The sequence below is a fragment of the Chiloscyllium plagiosum genome, unplaced genomic scaffold (genome assembly GCF_037043375.1).
Source record: "Chiloscyllium plagiosum isolate Xiang-an unplaced genomic scaffold, Cpla_swu_hap1 HiC_scaffold_45, whole genome shotgun sequence".
NCBI classification, from domain to species: Eukaryota; Metazoa; Chordata; class Chondrichthyes; order Orectolobiformes; family Hemiscylliidae; genus Chiloscyllium; species Chiloscyllium plagiosum.
Genome location: NW_028270183.1, coordinates 5,590,930 through 5,615,689, shown reverse-complemented (window position 1 = coordinate 5,615,689; position 24,760 = coordinate 5,590,930). Strand labels below are relative to the sequence as shown.

Genomic DNA, 24,760 nt, shown 5'->3' with positions numbered 1-24,760 from the left:
ACAGTCTTCAGTAATAAAAGTGTATTAATGACATTGCATTTTCTAAGTTCACGTACCTGGGAATTTGCAGATTTTCCCTATCACATTAAAATTCCTGAGATAACTACCAAAATTTGTGGTTCTAAAAGCAGTAACACCAGCTTATAGACTGCATCGCCATCATCCACATGCAATACTACAATAGGGCTTAATGCCTCATTTGAAAGATGAATCTCTGACACAAGATCCACCTTGCCCACTGAGATGGATGCAAAAGTTCTCTTGCCATTATTTAACAGAACAGCAGTGGATTGTTCCCTGAAGTCATAGGCAATTATTTATCCCTCTGCTAGTTTCTTTGAAAGAAATTATCTAGTCATTATATGATTGATGTCGTAGCATCTTGCTGTGCCCCATATTAGCTGCTGCATTTCCTATGCTATAACAGCAACTACATCTTCTCAAAACTCACTAGCAACTACAATCCAAAAACACTTCATTAGCTGTCAAGTGTTTTGGTTTATCCTAGGGGTCTGAATCGTATTATAGAAATGCAAGACTTGTCCTTCTCTATGTAATGAATGCACTGGAGGAAAGCGCTAATCACTTTTGCAACATGCCCGGAACGAGAGGCTCCACACAAAACTCATCCCAGTTTAGGAAAAGGAGACACATTTATCATCAGTTACAAGTACCATGAGATTTCATGGAGTGTGAAAGGACAGACAGCAAGCTTTTTTTATAATGAGTTGGAGTGTTGTATCATAAACTGCACAAAAAGCTACTTTTCTGTGCTGAAGCCAGATTCTTTGCCCGGAGAATGGTGAAAGTTGGAAATCACAAGTCGAGGTGGTGAATAGTACATAAGCATTTAAGAGGAGTCAGCTAGAACACAGGATGAAAGGAACACAGGATAATGGTATGGTTCATGAAGAACAAACACCTTCAAAGACTATTTGGTCCAAATGCTGGCTGCTAAAGTAAAATCTAGCCAGCTGGGATAAGTGTCAGGATTGTATCATTCAAAGCTGTGGAGTTAATTTACTTTGAAAAGATGAAGATGGGGACATTATTAAGGGTTTAAGAAAATATGTTTATAAAGACAAAGAGTGTAAGAAGATGGGGACTTGTACAGAAAAGGGCAGAAGCCACCTGTTTTCATGGGGCTGACATCAAGTGTATGGGCTCCGGAGAAAACAAACCTTGGAGAGAGGAAGCCCTTGGGATTTGTTAGCTCAGAAAGGTCAGGGTTTAACAGGAAGAGTTAATAGGGAGAGAAGAGAATAAGAAACTCTGCAGGAATCCAGTAACATTCTACTTACACAAGAGAGCCACTGACTCACCGAAAGCCTTAAGAGGCTCCACAAGACGCAGTGTAAACAGCTGTCCCTTCACCAGACCTTTCAGCAGCTTGGCAACCTCGAAGTGGCGAAAACCGATGACACTCTGGCCATTGATCGACTCAATTAGATCCCCAACCTTGATTGCCTCTATTCGGTCAATGAGGCTTCCTTCTTTGATTCTCTGGCAATTAAATCACAGTTTTTAAAGGTGGGGCTGTTTCATAACTCCATTTTGTATTGTTGTCAGACTCATTACTAGTGAAATGGTGGGGGGTAAGAGAACATAAAGCAAAAGGATTTTTGAATAGCCTGTCTGGGGTACCAATGGGCACTGACTATGGCCACATACAGAGGTAGTTGGTAACTTGGGGAGAGGCCTCTACCAGTGCACAACACTGGGGTAAGCACTGGCAGGGACAGGGCCTCTGCCACTGCACAAGATGGGAGTACAGCACTGGCTGGGATAGGCCTCTGTCACTGCAGAAGACAGGGGTACAAAAGAGCAGCTTATTAAAGAAAAAGCTCAATCTCAATTCTTATTAAGTGTGTCAGATAGGCATGTTGCTGTAGAAGTATGTAAAACTAGCCAATTTAAAATAGTATGCCAATGTTAAGTGATTTGAGTTAAGGGGAGGAGGGAATGATATGTTCTGTGGCTTTTTTCTTTTTCCCAAACTTTTTCAGCCTCAGAAATTAATTCTTATTCTACTACAGGAAAAATAGCTGGTTATTTGGTGACTATGTGATCAGTGATTAACGCTTATTCTATTACTATGGTGCAAATTAGCATCACAAATTGTGTCACTGCCTAGACCAGCATTTATTTTAAACACCAATACTGCTGTTAAGTCACATACAGACCAGACCAGATAAGGATGATAAATTCATTTCCTTAAAAAGGACATTAGTGAGCCAGATGGATTCCTACAACAATCAACAGTGGTTACATGGTCACTATTAGGCCAACCTTTTTAATTCCAGATTTTTAGTGAAATCCAATTTCACCATCTGTCATGGTAGTATTTTGAACCATGTTATACAGTCATAGAAACGTACAACACAAAAACAGACTCTTTGGTCCAACTCATCTATATCCTAAATTAATCTAGTCCCTTTTGCCAGCATTTGGCCCATATCCCTCTAAACTCTTCCTATTCATATATCCACCCAGATGTCTTTTAAATGCTGTAATTGTACCAATTTCACCACTTCCTCTGGCAGCTCATTCCATACAACGCACCACCCTCTGCGTGAAAATGTTGCCCCTTAGGTCCCTTTTATATGTTTCCCCTCTCACCTTAAACATATGCCCTCTAGTTTTGGAGTCTCCCATCCTGGAAAGAGACCTTGGCTGTTCACCCTATCAATGGCCCTCACGATTTTATAAACCTCTAAGATCACCTCTCAGCTTATGATGCCACAGGGAAAAAGCCCGAGCCTATTCAGCCTCTCCCTATAGCTCAAATCTTTCTTCCCCGGCCACATCCTTGTAAATCTTTTCTACATCCTCTCAAGTTTAACAACACCTTTCCTGTAGCAGGTGGACCTGAATATTAGAAACAAGAATAGAAATTGCTGGAAAATGCATATAAACCGACCTCTTCCCAACTACATCAGTTCTGAAGAAGGGTCACTCTGATTTCTCTTCACAGATGCTGCCAAGACCTGCTGAACTTTTCCAGCAATTTCTGTTTTTGCTTCTGATTTCAGCATCCGAAGTTCTTTCAGTTTTTATTTAGACCAGAAGATTAATCTGTGATACTAGTCCAGTGATAATAGCATTATGCCACCATCTCCCTGCAAGATATAAAACATAACTAAATATAAAATTCAACAAAATAACTAAGCAGTTCCGAGAAAAAACATTAAGGATAGCAGGATAAGTGATGTTTCACAATTACAGAAGGTGGAAACACCTGAATGTCAGTTTGGTCCAGGGGAAATATGCCTACAGCAAGTGGTTGAAGTTCAAGCAGCCACAACTCGATTGGAGGCTGTACTGCAATGTACTGGGAAAGGGAAATTACCTGGATTCTTTGTACTAGGAGGAAGTCACACCTCTTGCAGGTGGATCATTTGATGTGGTCAGTTTTCAGGGACAGCAAATTGTGATTTGCAATTAAAACAGGTAAGGGGACCCAGAGACTAATGTCTCAGCTTTTGCAATTGCCTCATAGGTTCAAAGTTCCTTCTGGATGAAGGAGAGGACAGCAGGATGATTGGCTTCCTGAACCATGGTGCCAGTCAGGTAAGGCACGTGTATACCTGTGCGTATGAAAAGTGGGAAGATTGAGGAGGAATGCACTGGTAGTATTGGACAGATAGTATGGGGACAGACGCTGTTCTCTACAGTAAAGACTGCAGATCCAGATGGCTCAGAGTCAGGGTTTGGGAAGTCTGCTCAGGGCTGAAGAAGCACTTACAATGTGAGGTTGAGGATTCAGTTGTTTTTTTCCACGTAGATAACAATGACATAAGTAGGACAAAGAAGGTGGTTCTATACAATTAGTACGACAAGCTAGGCACCAACTTAACAGGCAGAATCTCAAAAATAATCTCTTCATTATAAACTGAGCCACATGCAAATTGGCATAGAGCACATTAGATTAGAAAGATGAATGTTTGGCTCAAAGATAGATGTTTGCAAGAATATTGTTGGGATAAAAGGAATAGTTAAATTTCTTTCCTTTTCAGTGTTTGTAATAAACTCTTACCAACCATTTGCCCAGCTTAATATAGTTTATTATGATTTTCTTGATAAATATCAGAATAACAAACAGAAGGAAGTCATCTGACCCATTGAGCCTGTGCTTGTTCTTTGAATGAAATATCCAATTAGTCCCCCTACTCCTCCGTTTCCCCTGTAGACCTAATAGTTTTCTGTTCAGGTATATATTCATTACCTTTTGAAAGTTACTATGAATTTGCTTCCAACATCCTTTCAGACAGCACTTTCCAGATCACAATTCAATACATTTAAAATTCCCATCTACTTTCTTTCTTTGTCAATCTTGAAAATTGTGACTTGTAAGAAAGAAACAAACTTTTCTTGGGGAGATGCATCATGCTCAATCAAGTTAATAGCCCCTTAAAACAGGGAGAATATTTGCAACTCTCTGGGGTGTGCTATGCTTTGAAAAGGTCAAAGGCAACTTTCACGTTTCCTAACCTTATCCATCCCTTAAAAATCAGTACCAGTTAGGCTTGTGAAACCTGCATAACTGCTCCCTTCAGCTCTGGGTGGATCTCCAAATCAATGTTTCCGCTGGGGAATTCACTTCTGGAGTCAGGTGTGACTCAGTGGATAGCATGCTCATTCAAGTCAGAATGCCGTGGAATCAAATCCCACCTCAAAGAGGGTTGGTGTGAATGAGGTATGGAATAAATTGGGTTTATATTCTCTGGAGTTTAGAGAAAGGAAAATTTATCTCAGTGGAAAGCTCATGATAATGAAGGGGGCTTGATAGAGTACATACAGAGGTGTTTCCGCCACTGGGGAATTTAGATTAAGAAGGCAGAGTTTTAGGACAGAGATGAGAAATTTCTTCAGTCAGTGGTTTGGGAATCTTTGGAATTCTCTATTCCAAAGGGTTGAGAATGCTCCATGGTTTAACATATCAAAAACTGGAAGAGAGAGGTCTTAGGGATTATTGGTGGGCATAGAAGTGGAATTGAAGTCTGATCAAGCATGATCATACTGAATGGTGGAGCAGGTTCAACAGGGCACAACGTTTTCAACTGCCCCTACATTATTTAGTTCAGAATCAACGTTTATGCTCCCAGACACTGTACAGAGGGAGTGCCATCCTATCAAAGGGAACTCCCTTTTGGGTGAGACAATAAACTCAACTATATTTCAACAGCTGAAAGAAATGCTCATAAGATTGCGTGTCCCTAATTTCCTCGTACAACAAGAGACCCATAGTCAGGCATAAGTTAATTATCCATCTCAGTTAATACTGCATAATGTGGACTTCATGTATTCTCGAAGCCAGAATATCCAAAATTCATTGTTCGCAAGCTTTATATGTATAGCTCATTTAATTGCTTAGGAATCCAATTCCCCACTATTTCACACAAAAATGTTTTCAAGAGTTACCTTGATAAATGCATAGCCTGCTCCATTGTCAGTGATGGTAAGACCCAGAGCATCTTCTGATTTGTAGATTTCAACTTCTTTCTTCTGCCCTTTGACATGAGCAAAGATGAAATCTTCGAGGCCAATTTGCCCACCTAGCAGTTTGTCCATGTCCACTTTATGGGTGTTCAGAGTGCAGAACATAATCTATTGGGTAACACAGGAAAACATGCAGTTAGGCTGGTCTGTGACAACCAAATGCTTATGCAAATATCATGTGCACGCACAGGCACGTGACAGACACTTCTCCATAGTTTTGTGGGGTGCCTTTATTCAAAAAAGAAAGAAATTGACATTAGGCGTTAGAGACTAGAGAAGTACTCCTTATAATACAGGGTTACATTCAGCTAGTAGAGATTATGAGTTATATTGTACTGCATAGAATTATACAAAATCGACAGCCCAGAAACAGATGTTTAACCAGCTTGTCCATGCTGTTGGTTATTTTCCATATGAACCTCCTCCCATGCCATCATTTCATCCTGGGATTCCTTTCTCCATCATGCATTTATCTAGCTACCTCCAATACGTTTGATTTTCAACCACCACTCCCTGCAGTAGCTAATTACAAAGTCTAATAATCACTTGTAACAGAGAACATGCTCTCAAATGCCTCACTAGATTTGTTCGGGACTCTGTCTTCCCACTGACAAATAGACACATCCTTGTACCTACCTTATCAAATCCTTTATTAAATTTTAATTAGAGTATATGAACTGACAACAGACTTTAATAAACTGATTGGTTTACTTGTCACTCAGATTCACACCTTCCCCTCAATACTGAACAAACAGCAATTCAGAATTAGCTCTCATACAGAAAGCAAGGATATAGGTCACACACCAGCCTGCAATATCAGTTTGTGGTTAACCACAAAGAAGGAACATGTAATTACGCAGCAATTTTAAAGTCATTGGGATGGCCAGATTCTTTCACGGCCAGTGAAGTCTTATTGGAAGTTTTGTACACTGTATCCTAGGCAAGTACAACATCCAGAGTCGAGATGGGCAGTGGCTCAGTGGTTAGCACTGCTGCCTCACAGCACCAGGTTCAATTCCAGCCTTGGGTGACTTTCTCCCAGTGTCTGATAAATTGCCCATAGTGTTAGATGCATTAGTCAGAGGGAAATGGGACTGGGTGGGCTACTCTTTGGAGGGTCGGTGTGGACTTGTTGGGCTGAAGAGCCTGTTTCCACACTGTAGGGAATCTAATCTAATCAAACAGGTCAGACAGCATCAGAGGAGCAGGAAAATCGACATGTTGGGCATAAGCCCTTCAACAGGAATGGCTTCATCCATTCCTGAAGGGCTTATGCCACGAAACGTTGATTCTCCTCCTTGGATGCTGCCTGAGCTGCTGTGATTTTCCAGTGCCACACTCGACTCTGATCTCCAGCATTTGCAGTCCTCACTTTCTCCAAGTACAACATCCAGTTACGTGTATAAGGGTGCACCTATACTTCAAAGACAATGCAGAGCTGATCGTAAATAACAAAAAGAGAAATAAAAGGCCAGGTGTCAAGGAAGGCCTGTGGCTTCCAACGCTGGGAAAATCGTGTAAGATTCACAAACGTGGTTTGCATGTTAGCTGACAGATGGATTGGCTGGGACAGAGACCTATTTACACAGCCTCGGATGTAATCTGTACCCACAGTCACTGCCACAGACGTTAGATCGGCCTTTTTGAGAGTGAACCCACAGCAAGTGACTGGCCTGGATGGAGGCTCCACCTGTGCACTTAGATCCTGGGTGGACCACCTAGTGGCTCTGACCTCAATAATTATGAATCTTTAGGAATAATTATTAATTCTTTGCAATTCGCTTACCGGTACAACAGGCAGATGACAGCTCTCTGGCCCTATACTCATCCCTAGAACACCTTGATAACAAGGATACCTACAATCAGGCTCCAATTTATTGACTACAGTTCCACCTTCAACACCTAATTCCAAACAAACTGAGACCTAGATCTCGGCTCCCACCTCTATAACTGGATCCTCAACTCCTTGATCTACAGACAGCCATCAGTAAGAATAGGTGACAACACCTCCTCCATCATAATCCTCAACACCGGTGTCCCAAAAAGCTGCTTAGATTGCCCCCTACTATACTCTTTATATACTCTCAAGCATATGGCGAAATTCCATCCCAACTCCATTTACAAGTTTGCTGATGACACCACCGTTGTAGGTCAGATCACAAACAATGATGAGATAGAGTGGAGGAAAGAGATTGAGTGCAGCATGGTATAAATACAACAATTTCTCCATCCACGTCAGCAAAATGAAGGAGCGGCTCATTGACTTCAGGAAGCGGATTGGAGGGCATGTCCCTGTCTGTGTCAATGGTGCTGAGGTGGAGATGGTCGAGAGCATCAAGTTCCTGAAAGTGACGATCACCAACAATCTGTCCTGGTCTACCTGTGTTGATGTGACAGTCAAGAAAGCACAACAATGGTTTGACTTCCTCAGGAAACTAAAGAGATTCAGCATGTCCACAAAGACTCTTAACCAATTTTTATGGATGCACCATTCCATCTGGATGCAGCACAGTGTGGGATGGCAACTGCTTCTTCCCAAGACTGCAGGAAACTACCCAGAGTGGTGAATACAGCTCAGTCTATGATGCAAACCAGCCTCCCATCCATTGACTCCATCTATACTTCCTGCTGCTTTGGGAAAGCAACCAACATCATCACAGACCCCTCCGACTCTAGCTACACTCTCTTCCATCTTTTTATTTTGAGCAGATGATATAAACATCTGACTACACGCGCAAATGGATTCAAGGACAGCTTCTTCTCTGCTGTTATCAGACTTTTGAATGGACCTCTCAAATGCAATTCTGATCTCTTTCTCTCTCTGCATCTTCTTTGTTGCTGTAACACTGCATTCCACATTCTGTATGCACTTTTGTATGGTACTGTCTGTATAGTACACAAAACACTCAAAATCTCGGTACATGTGACAACAATAAAATCAATCAAGAGCTAAAAATGGGTTCAAAAAGATGATAGGGCACAAACTGTCAACTTTATGGTTTGGAGCAATAAGGTAGAATTGATGTGTTTGGAGAAGACCAAAAGTCTAAAACCGTTGCTATACACATCAAAATTAGCAGTAGGTTTTTTAGGAGTGATGTCAGAATGCCATTCTTCACGCATACAGTAATGGAAATCTGAAACTCTTCCCACTCCCCAGAAAAAGTGGATTACTGGTCATTGATCTTCAGGGATGTGGAACCAAGATGAGTAGATGGAGGCAAGAGAAAGGTCATGATCCAGCTGAATGGCAGAACAGATGCAGGGGCTAAAAGACTAATCCTCCACTGAATATTTTTAAACCACCCTGGATACGTTCTTGGTAAGCAGGGGGGAATTAAGGGTTATCAGGGATGGAAACGTGGAATTTGAAACACAAGCAGGTCATTCATCATCTTATTGAATGGTTGACCAGACCCAAGGGACTGAATGGTCTACTTTTGCTCCAACTTCATGTGTTCATAGGTTTGCATGTTTCCTTCAACCAGCTCTATTCAAACATCCGACTACATTAAACACCTCAAAATCAGATTCACTCTTGATTCTGAAGCTCACACATCCTTATCATTTACTGACATTGTTTATTTTCTGCAAGGGAACGCTGGATGGGAACCTGACCCCATTTTCTCTTCCTTCATCCAGGGGCTCCGATGCCAGTTTAGCAGACGTTGTATCACTGCTGCTAAAAGTCACTCCTCCGAAAGGGAAAAGGACCAAGCTATCACTGTTGTTGGTCACTAATCCGAGCTGCAACTCCAAGGCGGTTTGTATTTTTAACTACCTTTCCCTTAGGAACTCATTCTTCACTGCTGCAGCCCTGAAAAAGATATTCAGTTCCACAGTACAGCAGCTGTACACCAGGGTATGCAGCAGCCTTGTGAAGTGCAAGAGTGAATAAACACACTGCGATGTCTCAAACAGCAACCAGAGATAAACTTGTATGAACAATCAACAGTCAATACCAGCAGGATGTATAATTGAAGTCTTTGTACAAAAACTGATTATTAAGTCAGGGTAGACATACAGTAAATGGCAAAATATCAAAACTGGATGATACAAGGAGTAACAAGCAACTCCCCTAATCCCGATGCATCCCTAACTTTTGATTGCTCCATCACTGATAGCCCTCACACCATTTCTAAGGCCCTGAACCCTGAATTCTCCTCCCTAAACTTCAGCTCCTTTGAATAAGCTCTAGAAAAATCTCCCTCTTTGACCAAGTTCTTCCAACATATCAAATAGAACTGAGCCACGTAAGGATAACTGTCCCTGTAAAATATCCAATCATATTTCATGAAGATGTTATAAAGGTAAGTTGGAGGTTGCATGGTATAACAATTAGTCGATCCACTGAGACCAACCCTCATAAGGAATCTATTTGCAACGTGTTATTACAGCCACGTGTCTAAACAAGCAAAACCTTAATCAACTCAAAGAAGCACTGTTACCTACTGGAAGCCTGGTACGTAATACTGGCTGTCACCAGACTAGAGGCTGGTAAAAATGTTCTTTGGGAAATGCTGTTGTTGATTGTCCTGTTCTCTGGGGATACTTGAACCTAAAATTTTGCTTTTCCACTCACTGCAAAAATCATCAACACAACTCATGCACACCTGTGGCATTAGCACTGCAACGCATTAGAGTTGCAGTGCTAATGCCAATGGACTAGTAATCCAGAACACAGGCCTAACATTCTAGAAACATGTGTTTGAAACCCACCATGGCAGATGGGGAAACTTGATTTTGATAAAAATCTGGAATTAAAACTGGCCTAGCCACTGTCAATTGATAAATGACTCAGGTCCACAATGATGGGGCAAACTCTTGCCTTTAGACCAATTAAGAACATGCATTTCATGCTGATCTAGTCAGTGACGCTCTTAACCCATGACCAGTTAAAGAAGGGACAAGAAACAATTTTGGGACTCTGTCATAGAACCTGGAATGACAGAAGAATTGTTTCATCGTTCCCCTCACTTTTGGAAGAAGATTATATTTGTTATGGAGAATGAGTTTGGTTCTACACCCACAGGACAGTCATGTTAACATTTCAGGAACAACATTCCATTTGAAATTGTTAGCTCAGCAACTGGTTTGAAGCAGCATTCTATGGCAATGGCCAAACAGCAAACATTTTATTTGAACCAAGGGTGAAAACAGAACCCTGGATAAATCCCTTATCCCACAGGATGATGCTGGATGAGCCAATGATGAAAGCAACCACTCCAACACACACAAAAGAAGTTGCATCTAGACACTGTTCAAAAGGGCCACAACACACTGCAGTACACCAGAACTGCAAAAAGAGGAAGAAGAACACCGAGACAATGTATTCGCCAAAAACGGATACCCGCGCAATTTCATTGGAGGACCCAATACCCAGCATGAGCAAAACCAATGTAGTGTACAATATCCTATGCAAGGACTGCACAAAATACTATATAGGTCAAACAGGAAGACAGCTAACGATCTGTATCCATGAGCACCAACTAGCCACAAAACGACACGACCAGCTATCCTTAGTAGCCACACATGCAGATGACAAGCAACATGAGTTCGACTGGGACAACACTACTATAATAGGACAAGCCAAACAGAGAACAGCCAGGGAATTCCTAGAGGCATGGCACTCATCCACAGATTCAATCAATAAGCACATCGACCTGGACCCAATATACCGGCCACTGCAGCGGACAGCTGGAACTGACAACCGGAGGCGGCAGATTCAAACCACTACAAATGCCGGAGGAAAGATCACAAAAGCGCTTCACAGGAGGCTCCCAAGCACTGAGGATGTCACCTAGACAGGGGACGAAACGTCTGCAACACAAATTCCGAGCTCGGCGAACAGAACCACAACAACGAGCACCCGAGCTACAAATCTTCTCACAAACTTTGAGCCAATTTTCCCAGCTCAAGAGTCACAGACTATACAGCACCATCCTAGTATAAAGGGTTGATCATTTAGGAACGCGATGAGGAGGAATTTCCTCACTTGGAGAATCAAGCTTTGAAACTCGCTACTCAAGAGGCTGTGGAAGCTCAGCCATTAAGCACATTTAAGACTTTGTTTTGTTTGCTCGTTAGCTCGAGAGAAAATCGAGGACTAGAACAGGAGATGAAATGGGAAACAATAAACAGGAGCAGATTAGGTCATTCGGTCCTTGGAGCCTGCTCCATTATTCAATATGATCATCAAACCCAGCCCCCTCACATAAATAAAACAAAGAACTGTGGATGCTGGAGAACTCAGCAGGTCTGGCAGCATGTGGACAGAAAGCAGAGTTAACACTGCAAGTCCAGTGACTCTTCTTCAGTTCAGCTAAATTCTGTTTTCTACCCCACAGATGCTGCCAGACCTGCTGAGTTTCTCCAGCAATTTCTGTTTTTGTATCAGCCCACTCAAACCCTGGTCCCGCTTTCTCCCCATACACTTTGATCCCTTTAGCCCAGAGTATATCTAACAAGACAACCTCGATTATCCAAACGTCAAAGATCCAAACAAGATCTCAAGGTCCTGATGCTTTGCTAAACTGTGTTATCCAATCACTCTATTATCCAAACAAAATACTGGCCTCCTGCATCATTCAGATAATCGAGGTTGCCCTGTAAATGTTGTGGCCTCAACTGTTCTCTGGCAGATAATTCCACAGGCTCACCACTTTCCAGTGAAGAAATTTCTACACATAAATGGCTTAACCCATATTGTTAAACTATAACCCACTGGTTGTGGATCAATTACAAGTTTGTTGAATAGTCTGCAGGGACATGTGGCCTATTTCTCATGTTATTTCCCCCTCATGACAAGCTTGCAATATGTTGTCTCAAAAAGGTTTCCTTTTGTCTTCCCTGTACTGAAATATGGTTCACTGACACTGTCACAGAATAACTCCTCTTCCCAGAGTTGAACTTTAGCATGGCAAGTCCTCAAAATCCTCAGTCTTCCTATAGTTTTCCAACCATACACCACAGATTACCAATAACATTACATTGATGCAGCAATGCATGGACTTTGTTCAATCCAGGATTATTAATGGTTTTTTTAAAGAAAGGAATTAAGATGCCACAACTGCAGGAAACACAGGAACAAAACAACAGTACAGTGCCAGACATTAATGCTGATGTCAAATATAGCACAGAAACAGACCATTCACTGCAACAAGTCAATGCCGGTCTTTATAACACAAGACTTCTCACCATACCATCCCTCCAGGTACCATCCCCCCTGTTCATCCCCAAAGGTTGCCTTTCCTAGATCCCAAGGTCACCCTGTGCACTCCCACATGATTCCCACATGTGTTTCTGCTGCTCTTCCCTGCCTCACCAGGGTGCAGAACATGTCTCTCTCGGACAGTGTCCATTCCTCAAACAGTTGGTTGACCTACAAGGCCATCAACAAGGATCAAATCTTCCACTGCCTTCCTTTCCTTCCACACATTCAACAACACAACCCCAGATTTCCTCAGTTTCACATTCTCACCCTCATTCCTCCACCTCCTCTCCCTCTGCTCACACTCACACTCTCCACGTACCCCCTCTTCATCCATTCCCATGCTTTCTCCCCACTTGTCCTTCCCACCCAATCCCTTCCCTCCACTGCCCTTTCTCCAACCCTTCCCTTCCTCCTTGCCCCCCGCCCCCCCCCAACACTTCTCTGCTCATCCCTCCCTTCTTCCCCTGACATGGGCCAGCTCGATGTTGAAGCCCTATTCCTTATCCTCCCTACCCATTCCGCCTTCCCCTCCCCTTCCACCTCACCCCTTTCCCACACACTACCTCCCTATCTCCCCTTTCCCTCCCTGACCTTGGCCGACTCAATAGTGAATGCCTCGCCCTCATCCTCCCTCTAACCTTCCTTCATCCTCTTCTCCCACTCTCCTCACTCCACCCCCCTCCCCCTGACTGGGCGGGATCCATGTTCACCCCTTTCACCCTGCCATGACCTGTGTGGGATTCATACTGACCCCTACCCCTGACCTGCGCGGGCCACATGTTGACCCCTCCCCCTGACCTGCACGGACTCCATGTTGACCCCTTCCCACTAACCTGCGCGGGATCCATGTTGACCCCTTCCCACTGACCTGCGCGGGCTCCATGTTGACCCCTTCCCACTGACCTGCGCGGGATCCATGTTGACCCCTTCCCACTGACCTGCGCGGGATCCATGTTGACCCCTTCCCACTGACCTGCGCGGGCTCCATGTTGACCCCTTCCCACTGACCTGCGCGGGATCCATGTTGACCCCTTCCCACTGACCTGCGCGGGCTCCATGTTGACCCCTTCCCACTGACCTGCGCGGGCTCCACGTTGCCCCCTTCCCACTGACCTGCGCGGGCTCCATGTTGACCCCTTCCCACTGACCTGCGCGGGCTCCACGTTGCCCCCTCCTCACTGACCTGCGTGGACTCCATGTTGACCCCTTCCCACTGACCTGCGCGGACTCCACGTTGCCCCATTCCCACTGACCTGCGGGGACTCCATGTTGACCCCTTCCCACTGACCTGCGCGGGCCCCATGTTGACCCCGCATCACTGACCTGCGTGGGCCCCATATTGGCCCCTTCCCACTGACCTGCGCCGGCCCCATGTTGACCCCTCACTGACCTGCGCGGGCCCCATGTTGACCCCTCACTGACTAGCGCGGGCTCCATGTTGACCCCTCACTGACCTGCATGGGCCCCATGTTGTCCCCTCACTGACCTGCGCGGTCCCCATGTTGACCCCTCACTGAGCTGCGTGGATTCCATGTTGACCCCTCATTGACCTGCGCGGGCCACATGTTGACCCCTCACTGAGCTGCGTGGGCCCCATGTTGACACCTGCACGGGCCTTATGTTGACCTCTCACTGACCTGCCTAGGCCCCATGTTGACCCCTCCCCCCCTCACTGACCTGCGCGGTCCCCATGTTGACCCCTCCCGCGTTCACTGACCTGCGCGGGCCCCAAGTTGACCCCTCCCCCTCACTGACCTGCGCGGGCTCCATGTTGACCCCTCACTGACCTGCGCGGGCTCTACGTTGACCCCTCACCCGCTCACTGACCTGCGCGGGCTCCCTGTTTACCACTCCCTCACTGACCTGCGTGGGCCCCATGTTGACCCCTCACTGACCTGCGCGTGCTCCATGTTGACCACTCCGCGCCCTCATTGACCTGTGCAGGCTCCATGTTGACCCCGCCCCTCCCCACTGACCTGTGCGGGCCCCATGTTGACCCCTCACTGACCTGTGCGGGCTCCATGTTGACCCCTCTCCCTCACTGACCTGCGCGGGCCCCATGTGGACCCCTCACTGACCCGCGCGGGCCCCATGTGGACCCCTCACTGACCCGCGCGGGCCCCATGTTGACCCTTCACTGACCTGCGCGCCCCATGTTGACCCCTCACTGACCTGCTCGGGCTCCATGTTGACCCCTCACTGACCTGCTCGGGCTCCATGTTGACCCCTCACTGACCTGCGCGGGCTCCATGTTGACCCCTCACTGACCTGCGCGGGCTCCATGTTGACCCCTCACTGACCTGCGCGGGCTCCATGTTGACCCCTCACTGACCTGCGCGGGCCCCATGTTGCCCCTCACTGACCTGCGCGGGCCCCATGTTGACCCCTCACTGACCTGCGCGGGCCCCATGTTGCCCCCTCACTGACTTGCGCGGGCCCCATGTTGCCCCCTCACAGACTTGCGCGGGCCCCATGTTGACCCCTCACTGACCTGCGCGGGCTCCATGTTGACCCCTCACTGACCTGCGCGGGCTCCATGTTGACCCCTCACTGACCTGCGCGGGCTCCATGTTGACCCCTCACTGACCTGCACGGGCCCCATGTTGACCCCTCACTGACCTGCGCGGGCTCCATGTTGACCCCTCACTGACCTGCGCGGGCTCCATATTGACCCCTCACTGACCTGCGCGGGCCCCATGTTGACCCCTCACTGACCTGCGCGGGCCCCCTGTTGACCCCTCACTGACCTGCGCGGGCTCCATGTTGACCCCTCACTGACCTGCGCGGGCCCCATGTTGACCCCTCACTGACCTGCGCGGGCCCCATGTTGACCCCTCACTGACCTGCGCGGGCTCCATGTTGACCCCTCACTGACCTGCGCGGGCTCCATGTTGACCCCTCACTGACCTGCGCGGGCTCCATGTTGCCCCCTCACTGACCTGCGCGGGCCCCATGTTGCCCCCTCTCTGACCTGCGCGGGCTCCATGTTGACCCCTCACTGACCTGCGCGGGCTCCATGTTGACCCCTCACTGACCTGCGCGGGCCCCATGTTGACCCCTCACTGACCTGCGCGTGCTCCATGTTGACCCCTCACTGACCTGCGCGGGCTCCATGTTGACCCCTCACTGACCTGCGCGGGCTCCATGTTGACCCCTCACTGACCTGCGCGGGCTCCATGTTGACCCCTCACTGACCTGCGCGGGCTCCATATTGACCCCTCACTGACCTGCGCGGGCCCCATGTTGACCCCTCACTGACCTGCACGGGCCCCATGTTGACCCCTCACTGACCTGCACGGGCCCCATGTTGACCCCTCACTGACCTGCGCGGGGTCCATGTTGACCCCTCACTGACCTGCGCAGGCCCCCTGTTGACCCCTCACTGACCTGCGCGGGCCCCCTGTTGACCCCTCACTGACCTGCGCGGGCTCCATGTTGACCCCTCACTGACCTGCGCGGGCCCCATGTTGATCCCTCACTGACCTGCGCGGGCTCCATGTTGACCCCTCACTGACCTGCACGGGCCCCATGTTGACCCCTCACTGACCTGCACGGGCCCCATGTTGACCCCTCACTGACCTGCGCGGGCTCCATGTTGACCCCTCACTGACCTGCGCAGGCCCCCTGTTGACCCCTCACTGACCTGCGCGGGCCCCCTGTTGACCCCTCACTGACCTGCGCGGGCTCCATGTTGACCCCTCACTGACCTGCGCGGGCCCCATGTTGACCCCTCACTGACCTGCGCGGGCTCCATGTTGACCCCTCACTGACCTGCGCGGGCTCCATGTTGACCCCTCCCCCTCACTGACCTGCGCGGGCCCCATGTTGACCCCTCACTGACCTGCGCGGGCCCCCTGTTGCCCCCTCACTGACCTGCGCGGGCCCCATGTTGACCCCTCACTGACCTGCGCGGGCCCCATGTTGACCCCTCACTGACCTGCGCGGGCCCCATGTTGACCCCTCACTGACCTGCGCGGGCTCCATGTTGACCCCTCACTGTCCTCCGCGGGCTCCATGTTGACCCCTCACTGACCTGCGCGGGCCCCATGTTGCCCCCTCACTGACCTGCGCGGGCCCCATGTTGACCCCTCACTGACCTCCGCGGGCTCCATGTTGACCCCTCACTGACCTGCGCGGGCCCCATGTTGACCCCTCACTGACCTGCGCGGGCTCCATGTTGACCCCTCACTGACCTGCGCGGGCTCCATGTTGAACGCCTCCCCCAGTTTGCTGTAGAGCTCACGGACGTTGGTGAACCCCTCCACGCGGCCGGTGGCGCTGCCGTGCGCGAGCTGCGTGTGGAAGACCAGGCGCGGCCGCAGCGGGGGGCCCGAGGAGCAACTGGAGGACGCCGGCCCCGACTCCCCGCCCGCCGCCTCCGGCTCCAGCTGCTGGCTCTCGGCATCCGCCTCGTTGTTTCCCACCAAGGGAGCAGCCTTCTTCCAGCGACCCAGCGGCATGGCCCCGGCTCGGCTCGGCTCGGCTCGGATCAGCACTGGCCCGGCTCCCGCGGAGCTCGCGGGCTCCTGTCAGGGCAACGGCCGCCCAGGGGACGGAACCCGAGCTCCGAGAGCTGTGATTGACAGCGGTGCCAGCCAGTCAGCAAGCGGTGCAGCCCGCCTATTAATATTTAATAAGGCCGTCGACCACTAGGAAGCAGGTAGCTGTCGCCTTCGACTAACCAGATCGCGATATGCAGATTATGCATATTAAACAAATATTAATAATTAATTAGCCGAACCGACCAATCAGGCTTGGATTTGCAAATAAGGTGCATACATAATTTAAACGCTAATATTCTGGGCAGGTTGGGTCAGCCCCAGGGAAAAGGGTTGTAGAGAGAGAGGGGGGTGGAAGAAAGAACTCCCAAGACATCTGTCTAGTATTTTGGTGAACACTTGAAAGGCCAAGTGATGGAAAGTGAGATTAGAATAGATGACTGGCACGTATACAATGGGCAGAAGGGAAGGGCCCTTCTCTCTGTTATAAAAGTTCTGTTTCTGTAAAGGATCATGGGTTAAGAAAGGCTGTATATAAATGCAAGTTATATGTTCCTCTTCCAATGCAAGGAGAATGGTCATTACCAAAGCAATGGATCCGATCCCTTGGGTCATATGTCAAAAGATGTAAAGCAGAATTACGCCATTCAGCCCATCGAGTCTATTCTGCCGTTTGATCATGACCCTTTAACCTACTAAATCCATCTAACTTACCGTCCCAGCGTCCACCACACTTTGGAGTAGCAATGTACATCATACAGCTCTCCATCATGGAAGCAAACCAGATATCCCAAATTAATGTAGCCCCATTTGCCAGCACCTGGTTCATATCCCACTAAACCCTTCCTATTCATATACCCATCCAGACATCTTTTAAATGTTGCAATTGTACCAGCCTCCACCACTTCCTCTGGCAGCTCATTCCATACACACACCACCCTCTGCATGAAAAAGTTGCCTCTCTGGTCCCTTTTAAATCTTTCCCGTCTCACCTTAAACCTAATCCCTCTAGTTTTGGACTCCCTAACCCTCAAAACATCCTTGTAAATTTTTTTGGAACTCCAAGTTTCACAACAAAAGCTGGATGCCCAACATCTAGACTTGAAACATGAGCTTGCCCTCTCTTCACAGATGCTGCCTGACCCACTGTGATTTCCAGCATTTTTTGTTTTTAGTCTATATGCCTAATATCTGGGTAAGTCATTTGTCACTTTCCAGAAAATTACATTCCATCGACTCCAAGACACATTAATTCCAGTGAAAGTACTGGAGCAACGACTATTCTCATAAAGCTGGCTTTCTGCACAGTGGTCCATCAACATAAAATTAACATCTGGTGGTGCACTGGGTAGTGTCTCTGTCCCTGAATGAGAAGCTCCAGGTTTGATTGCCAGTCTGGGACTTGGATGACCGGGAAAGGCGCATTCATAATGTGAATAATGAAGGAAGAGCCAGACAGGTTCCTGGTTAATTGTGAGATGAAGAGAAAGTTGGACCTTCATCTGTAGCTCCAGACAGCATGTAAAATGCATGCTACCAGAGCAACTCAGACACTGAGTGAACAGTAACAGACCATCAACATTAATGACTTCTACTGGGAGGTCAGTCATTACTTTTTGTAAAAGGGTTCAATTTACTGCAAAGCCAGAGTCACTTTATAACCACAATAGCGCATCTTCATATTCTCTGCCATCATCGCACCACTCCCTTATGCTAACACACAGTTCCTGTGAGTCAACAAGAGATTATTGCCACGCCAATTCCTTTCTTTCTCAAAATGCTTTTAAAATTAAAACTCTCCAGAGAGTGCTGCTTCTACATAATTGAGAAGCAGAGGGGCTACTCTGAATAGCACTACTGAGCTCAGTGTTGTCTCAAAGCGAAGGATAAAAAGGACATAAGATTGCCACTAATTAATTCATTCAGAAATTCAAGAGAAACCTCTTCACCCAGTAAGAACATGGATGACATTTTTTCTTCTTCTTATGGTATGTAGGGTCACTGGCAAGGCCAAGACTCACTGACTGTCTGAATTGCTTCTGAACAACGTACGTGTTGTCTGAAATGGTTGAGCAAGCTGAGTCAACTACATTTTTGTGGGTTATAGTGTCATTACAGCATGGCAAGAGGCCCTTTGACCCATCACGTGTGCTACTCATCCAGCAACTGTCTATTCTAATCCCAATTCCCAGCACACGCTGTGGCATTTCAAGTGCTCATCTAAATACTACTTAAATGTCTTGACGTATCCTGCCTCTACCAACTTACCAAACTTCACCTCCTGATGCTGCCTGGCTTGCTGTGTTCTCCCAGCCTTCTGCTTGTCCACCTTGGATTCCAGCATCTGCAGGTCTTTTTGTCTCCACCACCCTTACAGGCAGTGAATTCCAGATACCCACCACCCTCTGGGTGAAAAGATATTTTCCTCCAATCTCCTCTTAAAACACCCTGTTCCTGACCTTAAAACTGTGCCCCCTGGTTATTGATCGCTCCTCAAACTTTGTACATCTCAAATCAAGTCACCCTCTCCTCAGCCTTCTCTACTCTCAGGAAAATAACCATAATCTATCTATCAATCTATCTAGTCTCTCTTCATAGCTGAATCATTCCAACCCATAACATCCAATCATCTCCTACACCCTCTCCAGTGCCGTCATGTACTCCTTATAGTGTGGCAACCAGAACAGCACATAGTATTCCAGCTGTGGCCTAACTGACATGACGTACAGCTGCATCAGAACCCGAATGATGGATGTTCCACAAACAGGACAGTCTGGGCTGATCAATTGTTTCTGCTTGCTTCTGTCATACAGAACTCTTCCTACCTTGACATGGTCTTTCTCCCCTTATCCAGTCCCTGCCCACTTAGAGTCAGAGAGATGTACAACACGGAAACAGACACTTCAGTCCAACTCATCCATGCTAACCAGATATCCCAACCCAATGTAGTCCCACCTGCCAGCACCCGGCCCATATCCCTCCAAACCCTTCCTATTCATATACCCATCCAGATGCCTTTTAAAAATTGCAAATGTACCAGCCTCCACCACATCCTCTGGCAGCTCATTCCTCTGAGTGAAAAGGTTGTCCCTTAGGTCTCTTTAATATCTTTTCCCCTCTCACCCTAAACCTGTGCCCTCTAGTTCTGGACTTGCCCACCCCAGGGAAACGACTTTGTCTATTTACCCTATCCATGCTCATGATTTTATAAAACCTCTATTTGGTCACCCCTCGGCCTCCCACACTCCAGAGAAAACAGCCCTAGCCAATTCAATCATTCCCTATACCTCAAATCCTCCAACCCTGGCAACATCCTTGTAAATCTTTTCTGAACCCTTTCAAGTTTCACAACATCCTTCCTATAGGAAGGAGACCAGAATTGCACGCAATATTCCAACAGTGGCCTAACCGATGTCCTGTACAGCCGCAACATAACCTCCCAACTCCTGTGCTCAATACCCTGATCGATAAAGGAAAGTATACCCAATGTCTTCTGTCCGCAATTCCTCTGACACTTTACGGCAGTTTCAGAATTTCCTATTTGTGGGCTCCAGCCACTTTGTCTTTACCATGGATTCCCTTTACATATTCAAGGATTTGGAGGATATGCTGTTGGCTTGAGACAGAATGGGAAGACGTTCATGTGTAACAATAGTATGGAACCAGTTAGATTGAATGGCCTGTTCCTATGCTCTGCATTCAATGCAACACAAAGGCACTGCATTAGCTCTGTCATCATATTGCATGAACAGGCAAGCTTCACTGGGCGTTGGTTGTAAAAATGCCAGGCTGCTGGTTCTGCCAATTTAAAACAAGTAGCACTGCCAACACAACACAACAAAACCTCTGTCATCGTCCAGTCCAGTCCAGTCCAGTCCTGGAAAATACCTTCACACTCTCTGAAGGGATGATGAAAGCAGATTCAATAGAAATTTTCAAAAGGAAAATTGGAGAATTGAGTGAAAAAGCAGCTTTGCGTGGAACTAAATAGAGCAAAGCCTGTGGGCTGAATTACCTCTGTGTTGTAGATTACAAACCTCTGTCAAACTATAGTGTCCACCCTTCTCTTGTTGGTATACTTTCCTTAGCCTCTTCCCACTTTCTGTATGTCTCAGCTTCAGTCCTGAAGGAGGGACAGCTTTTTTTTTTTAAAAATGGTTTGGGTAATTGTAAAGTCACTCATTCTCCTCAATATTCCTAGAATAGTAACACTTTCCAATAGTTTAGTAGTGTTTTGAAAATATTTCTTTTAGCAGAATGGTTATGCTCAGCTTCTTCAAGTTTGCTGGCTGAAAGCAAGGCTGACGTATAAACGCCGTGACCTCCATGTAAATGCGGCCCACTTGACTGGCACCACATCCACATTCATTCACTGTTTCTACCACCAACACTCAGCAGCAGTGTGTACCAGCTACAAGTTGCATTCCAGAAATTCTCCAAGCCTGCTTGACAGCACCTTCCAAACTCACATCCATTTCCATCTGAAGGGACAGGGGCAGCAGATACATGGGAACACCACTCCCTGCAAGTTCCCTTCCAAGCCACTTATTGTGCTGACTTGGGACAATGTCACTGTTTTTTCAGTCCCAAAATCCTGCAACTCTCTAACAGCATTGTGGGTCAACCAACAGCACATAGACTGCAACAGTTCACCACCACCTTCAACAGTAACTAAGGACAGGCAATAAACGCTGGTCAAGCCCAGCTCAGGCAGAATGGGGATTGAACCTTCCAGCTGTACAATGATCTGATCCACAATGGCTGTCCAGCAACGGAACCGACGCCGATGTTTACCTGCATGTTGTATTCTGGAACCATGCATAGTGATGGTCAAGGCTCCAATCTCTTTTCATCATCAAGAACTGCTCCTGCCACCACCCACAATCAGATTTGCAGGTTGATACTCAGCCCATTTAACTGCCCCTCCTCAAGACCTGGGGCAAGACTCAAACCTGGTACTTCTGACTCTGAGGCAGGGACATTTCCCACTTTGTCACAATACCAGCGCTTTTAAAGTGTTTGGAGTATGACTATAATCCTGCTCACCATACTGTACAAGCAATCTCAGAAAGACCAATAATACATGACATTATCAACGTTTCCTGCATATCTTGCACTAGCCTGTAGATAAAATTAATTTTTTTGTTAAAACTTTTGAGAGAGTACTTACGAAATTAAGTTTACCCCATCCAAATTCTCCAATTACATAAATTGGAAGTCCCCAATAGGTCATGTGTCACTTTGTAGAGACCATCTTTCTCTAACTTGCTCCTGTTCCCAAGTATCTACAGACAAAACTTAAAATCCTGACAGATTCAACTCTTGCCACTTTGAACAGGATAGCACATATCAAGCTGGTTTGTGGTCACTGGGAGTATCACTGCAATGTTATCCATCAAATTTAAAGACCAGTCCCAAGTATTGTGCTAATCCTTGATAATGCACTGTTGACCAACACTGGTACAGTCAGCAGACAGTACAGAATAAAAAGAGGCTCAAACTTTGTGATTAAAAACACAGATTAGCCTTAAATTTATAAATTGCAATGAAGTAGATCAGAGGGTTAGATTAGGATAAGTGCTTTAGAATAAATGTGCAGTTTCTCTTACACATTGGAACAAGTAAATCGTTAACTATATTCACATATACATGCCATAATCCCTTGTTCCTTGTAATGATACTGGTATATCACGGAATTGCAACAGCGCAGGAAGAGGCCACTTGGCCCATCGAATCCACACATCACCACTAAAGAGTATCCCACCCAGATCCAGCCCCCCACTCTATTCCATAATCTTCGTTTCCCATGGCTAATCCATCTAGCCTGTACATCTCTGGATTCTACAGGGCAATTTTCCATGGCCAATCCACCCAACCTGCACATAGAGAATCATAGAGATGACTTTGTATTATGGGAGGAAACCAGTGCGCTAGTCAGAAACACTGGGGATAAAGGTGCAAACACCATTCAGACAGACACTCGAAGCAGGAATCAAACCCAGTCCCTGGCACTTAACAGTGCTAACCATTGTGCTATATGAATGAATTGTCACCACTTGTGTCAGATATTTGTTTATTCACTTGTGGAACATTGGCATCACTGGCTAGCCAGCATTTATTACCTGTCCCTAGTTGCCTGAGGTGGTGATGGTGAGCTGCCTTCTTAAACTGCTGCAGTCTACCTGCTGTAGGTTGACCTACCATCCCAGGATTCTGACCCAACGACAGTGAAGGAACAGCGATATATTTCCAAGTCAAGACAATGAGTGGCTTGGAGGGGAACTTGCAGGTGGTGGTGTTCATGTATTTTCTTCATTCTAGAAGAAAGTGGTTGTGGATTTGGAAATTAAGGCGCTGTCTTAAGGATCTTGTGGATAGTATACACTACTGCTAATGACAGTCGGTGGTGGAAGCAATGGGGATGTTTGTGAATGTGGTGCCAAACAAGCTGGATGCTTAGTCCTGGATGGTGTCAAGCTTCTAGAGTGTTGTTGGAGCTGCACCCATCCAGCCAAGTGGAGAGTATTACACCAAACTCTTGATTTGTGCCTTGTAGATTATGGACAGGCTTTGTGCTCTGTCAATAGTGGACAGGTGAACTTGTACACCTGAACAGTTAATCAACTTCAAGCCCAAACAGTGGAGGTTGGCAAAAGAGCTTTTGAAATGAAGTTACTTCCACTGACATTGCATTTATTATTGATACCTACAGAAGGCGACAAAGACACCATCCATTAAACTTTCTTGGTCACTCCTACAAAGAGCCAAAACTGTAGTGAGATTCTCAGTTGGATATGCAAGATCACATGGTGATACTGAAGCAGTTGACCTAGATAAATCAATCATTCTCAAACTACTTTCTCACTCCACCCTCCATCATTGTGGGACAGCTACCTCTTCCTGCAATACAGAAAGCAAGTTCTTCCCTTCATTTGAGGAAGAAAGGTAAAACACCATAGATTCATTGCATTCTAAAAAAATGACACAACATCACCATTTTCTTGTAATAGGTGAGAAGCTAGTTAATCTGCAATGAGTGCATAACTGCTTGCCCTTCTTAAACCTGTCCACCACTGGCAAAGCAGGAATGAGAAATGTGATGGAATATTCTCCATTTGCTTAGAATGGGTACAGCTCTGAAGAATCTTAAACAATCCCACTCTTTCTTTTGTGCCGACATGTACTATTTGCAACATGCATTGTAGCAATTTGTCAACACTCCTTGGACAGCACCTTCCAAACCTTTGTCCTCCAACACCTCAGAGGCAAGGGCAGCAGATGCATCACCTTCAAACTGTCCCCTGGAAGTCACATTCTTTCCTGGCTTGATGGACGTTGTTCTTTTAGTAATTGGATCAAAATACTGAAACTGTCTTCTTAATAAGCCTTATGGAAGCATGTTCACCACAATGAGTGCAGTGGTTCAGGAAAGTTGTTGGGCTCTTGTGGTATAGTGGTAAATGAGCCTACCTCTCAGCCAGGAGACCTGGATTCAAGTCCCACCTTGCTCCACAGGTGATAACAACATCTCTGAACAGGTTGATTAGGA

General features: G+C 46.6%; 1 protein-coding gene across 1 annotated transcript in view; it reads right to left on the bottom strand.

The window, feature by feature from the left end:
• The window catches only part of LOC122552282 (PDZ domain-containing protein GIPC1-like), a 35,587-nt gene extending 18,179 nt beyond the window's left edge, over positions 1 to 17,408 (bottom strand). The window contains exons 1-3 of the mRNA XM_043694979.2: positions 16,906 to 17,408; positions 5,422 to 5,607; positions 1,323 to 1,503 (exon numbers count right to left, since the gene is read on the bottom strand). Of these exons, the coding sequence (XP_043550914.1) occupies positions 1,323 to 1,503; positions 5,422 to 5,607; positions 16,906 to 17,172 (634 nt within the window). The 5' untranslated portion in view covers positions 17,173 to 17,408. The remainder of the gene's footprint in view (positions 1 to 1,322; positions 1,504 to 5,421; positions 5,608 to 16,905) is intronic.
• Positions 17,409 to 24,760: the final 7,352 nt, after the last annotated feature.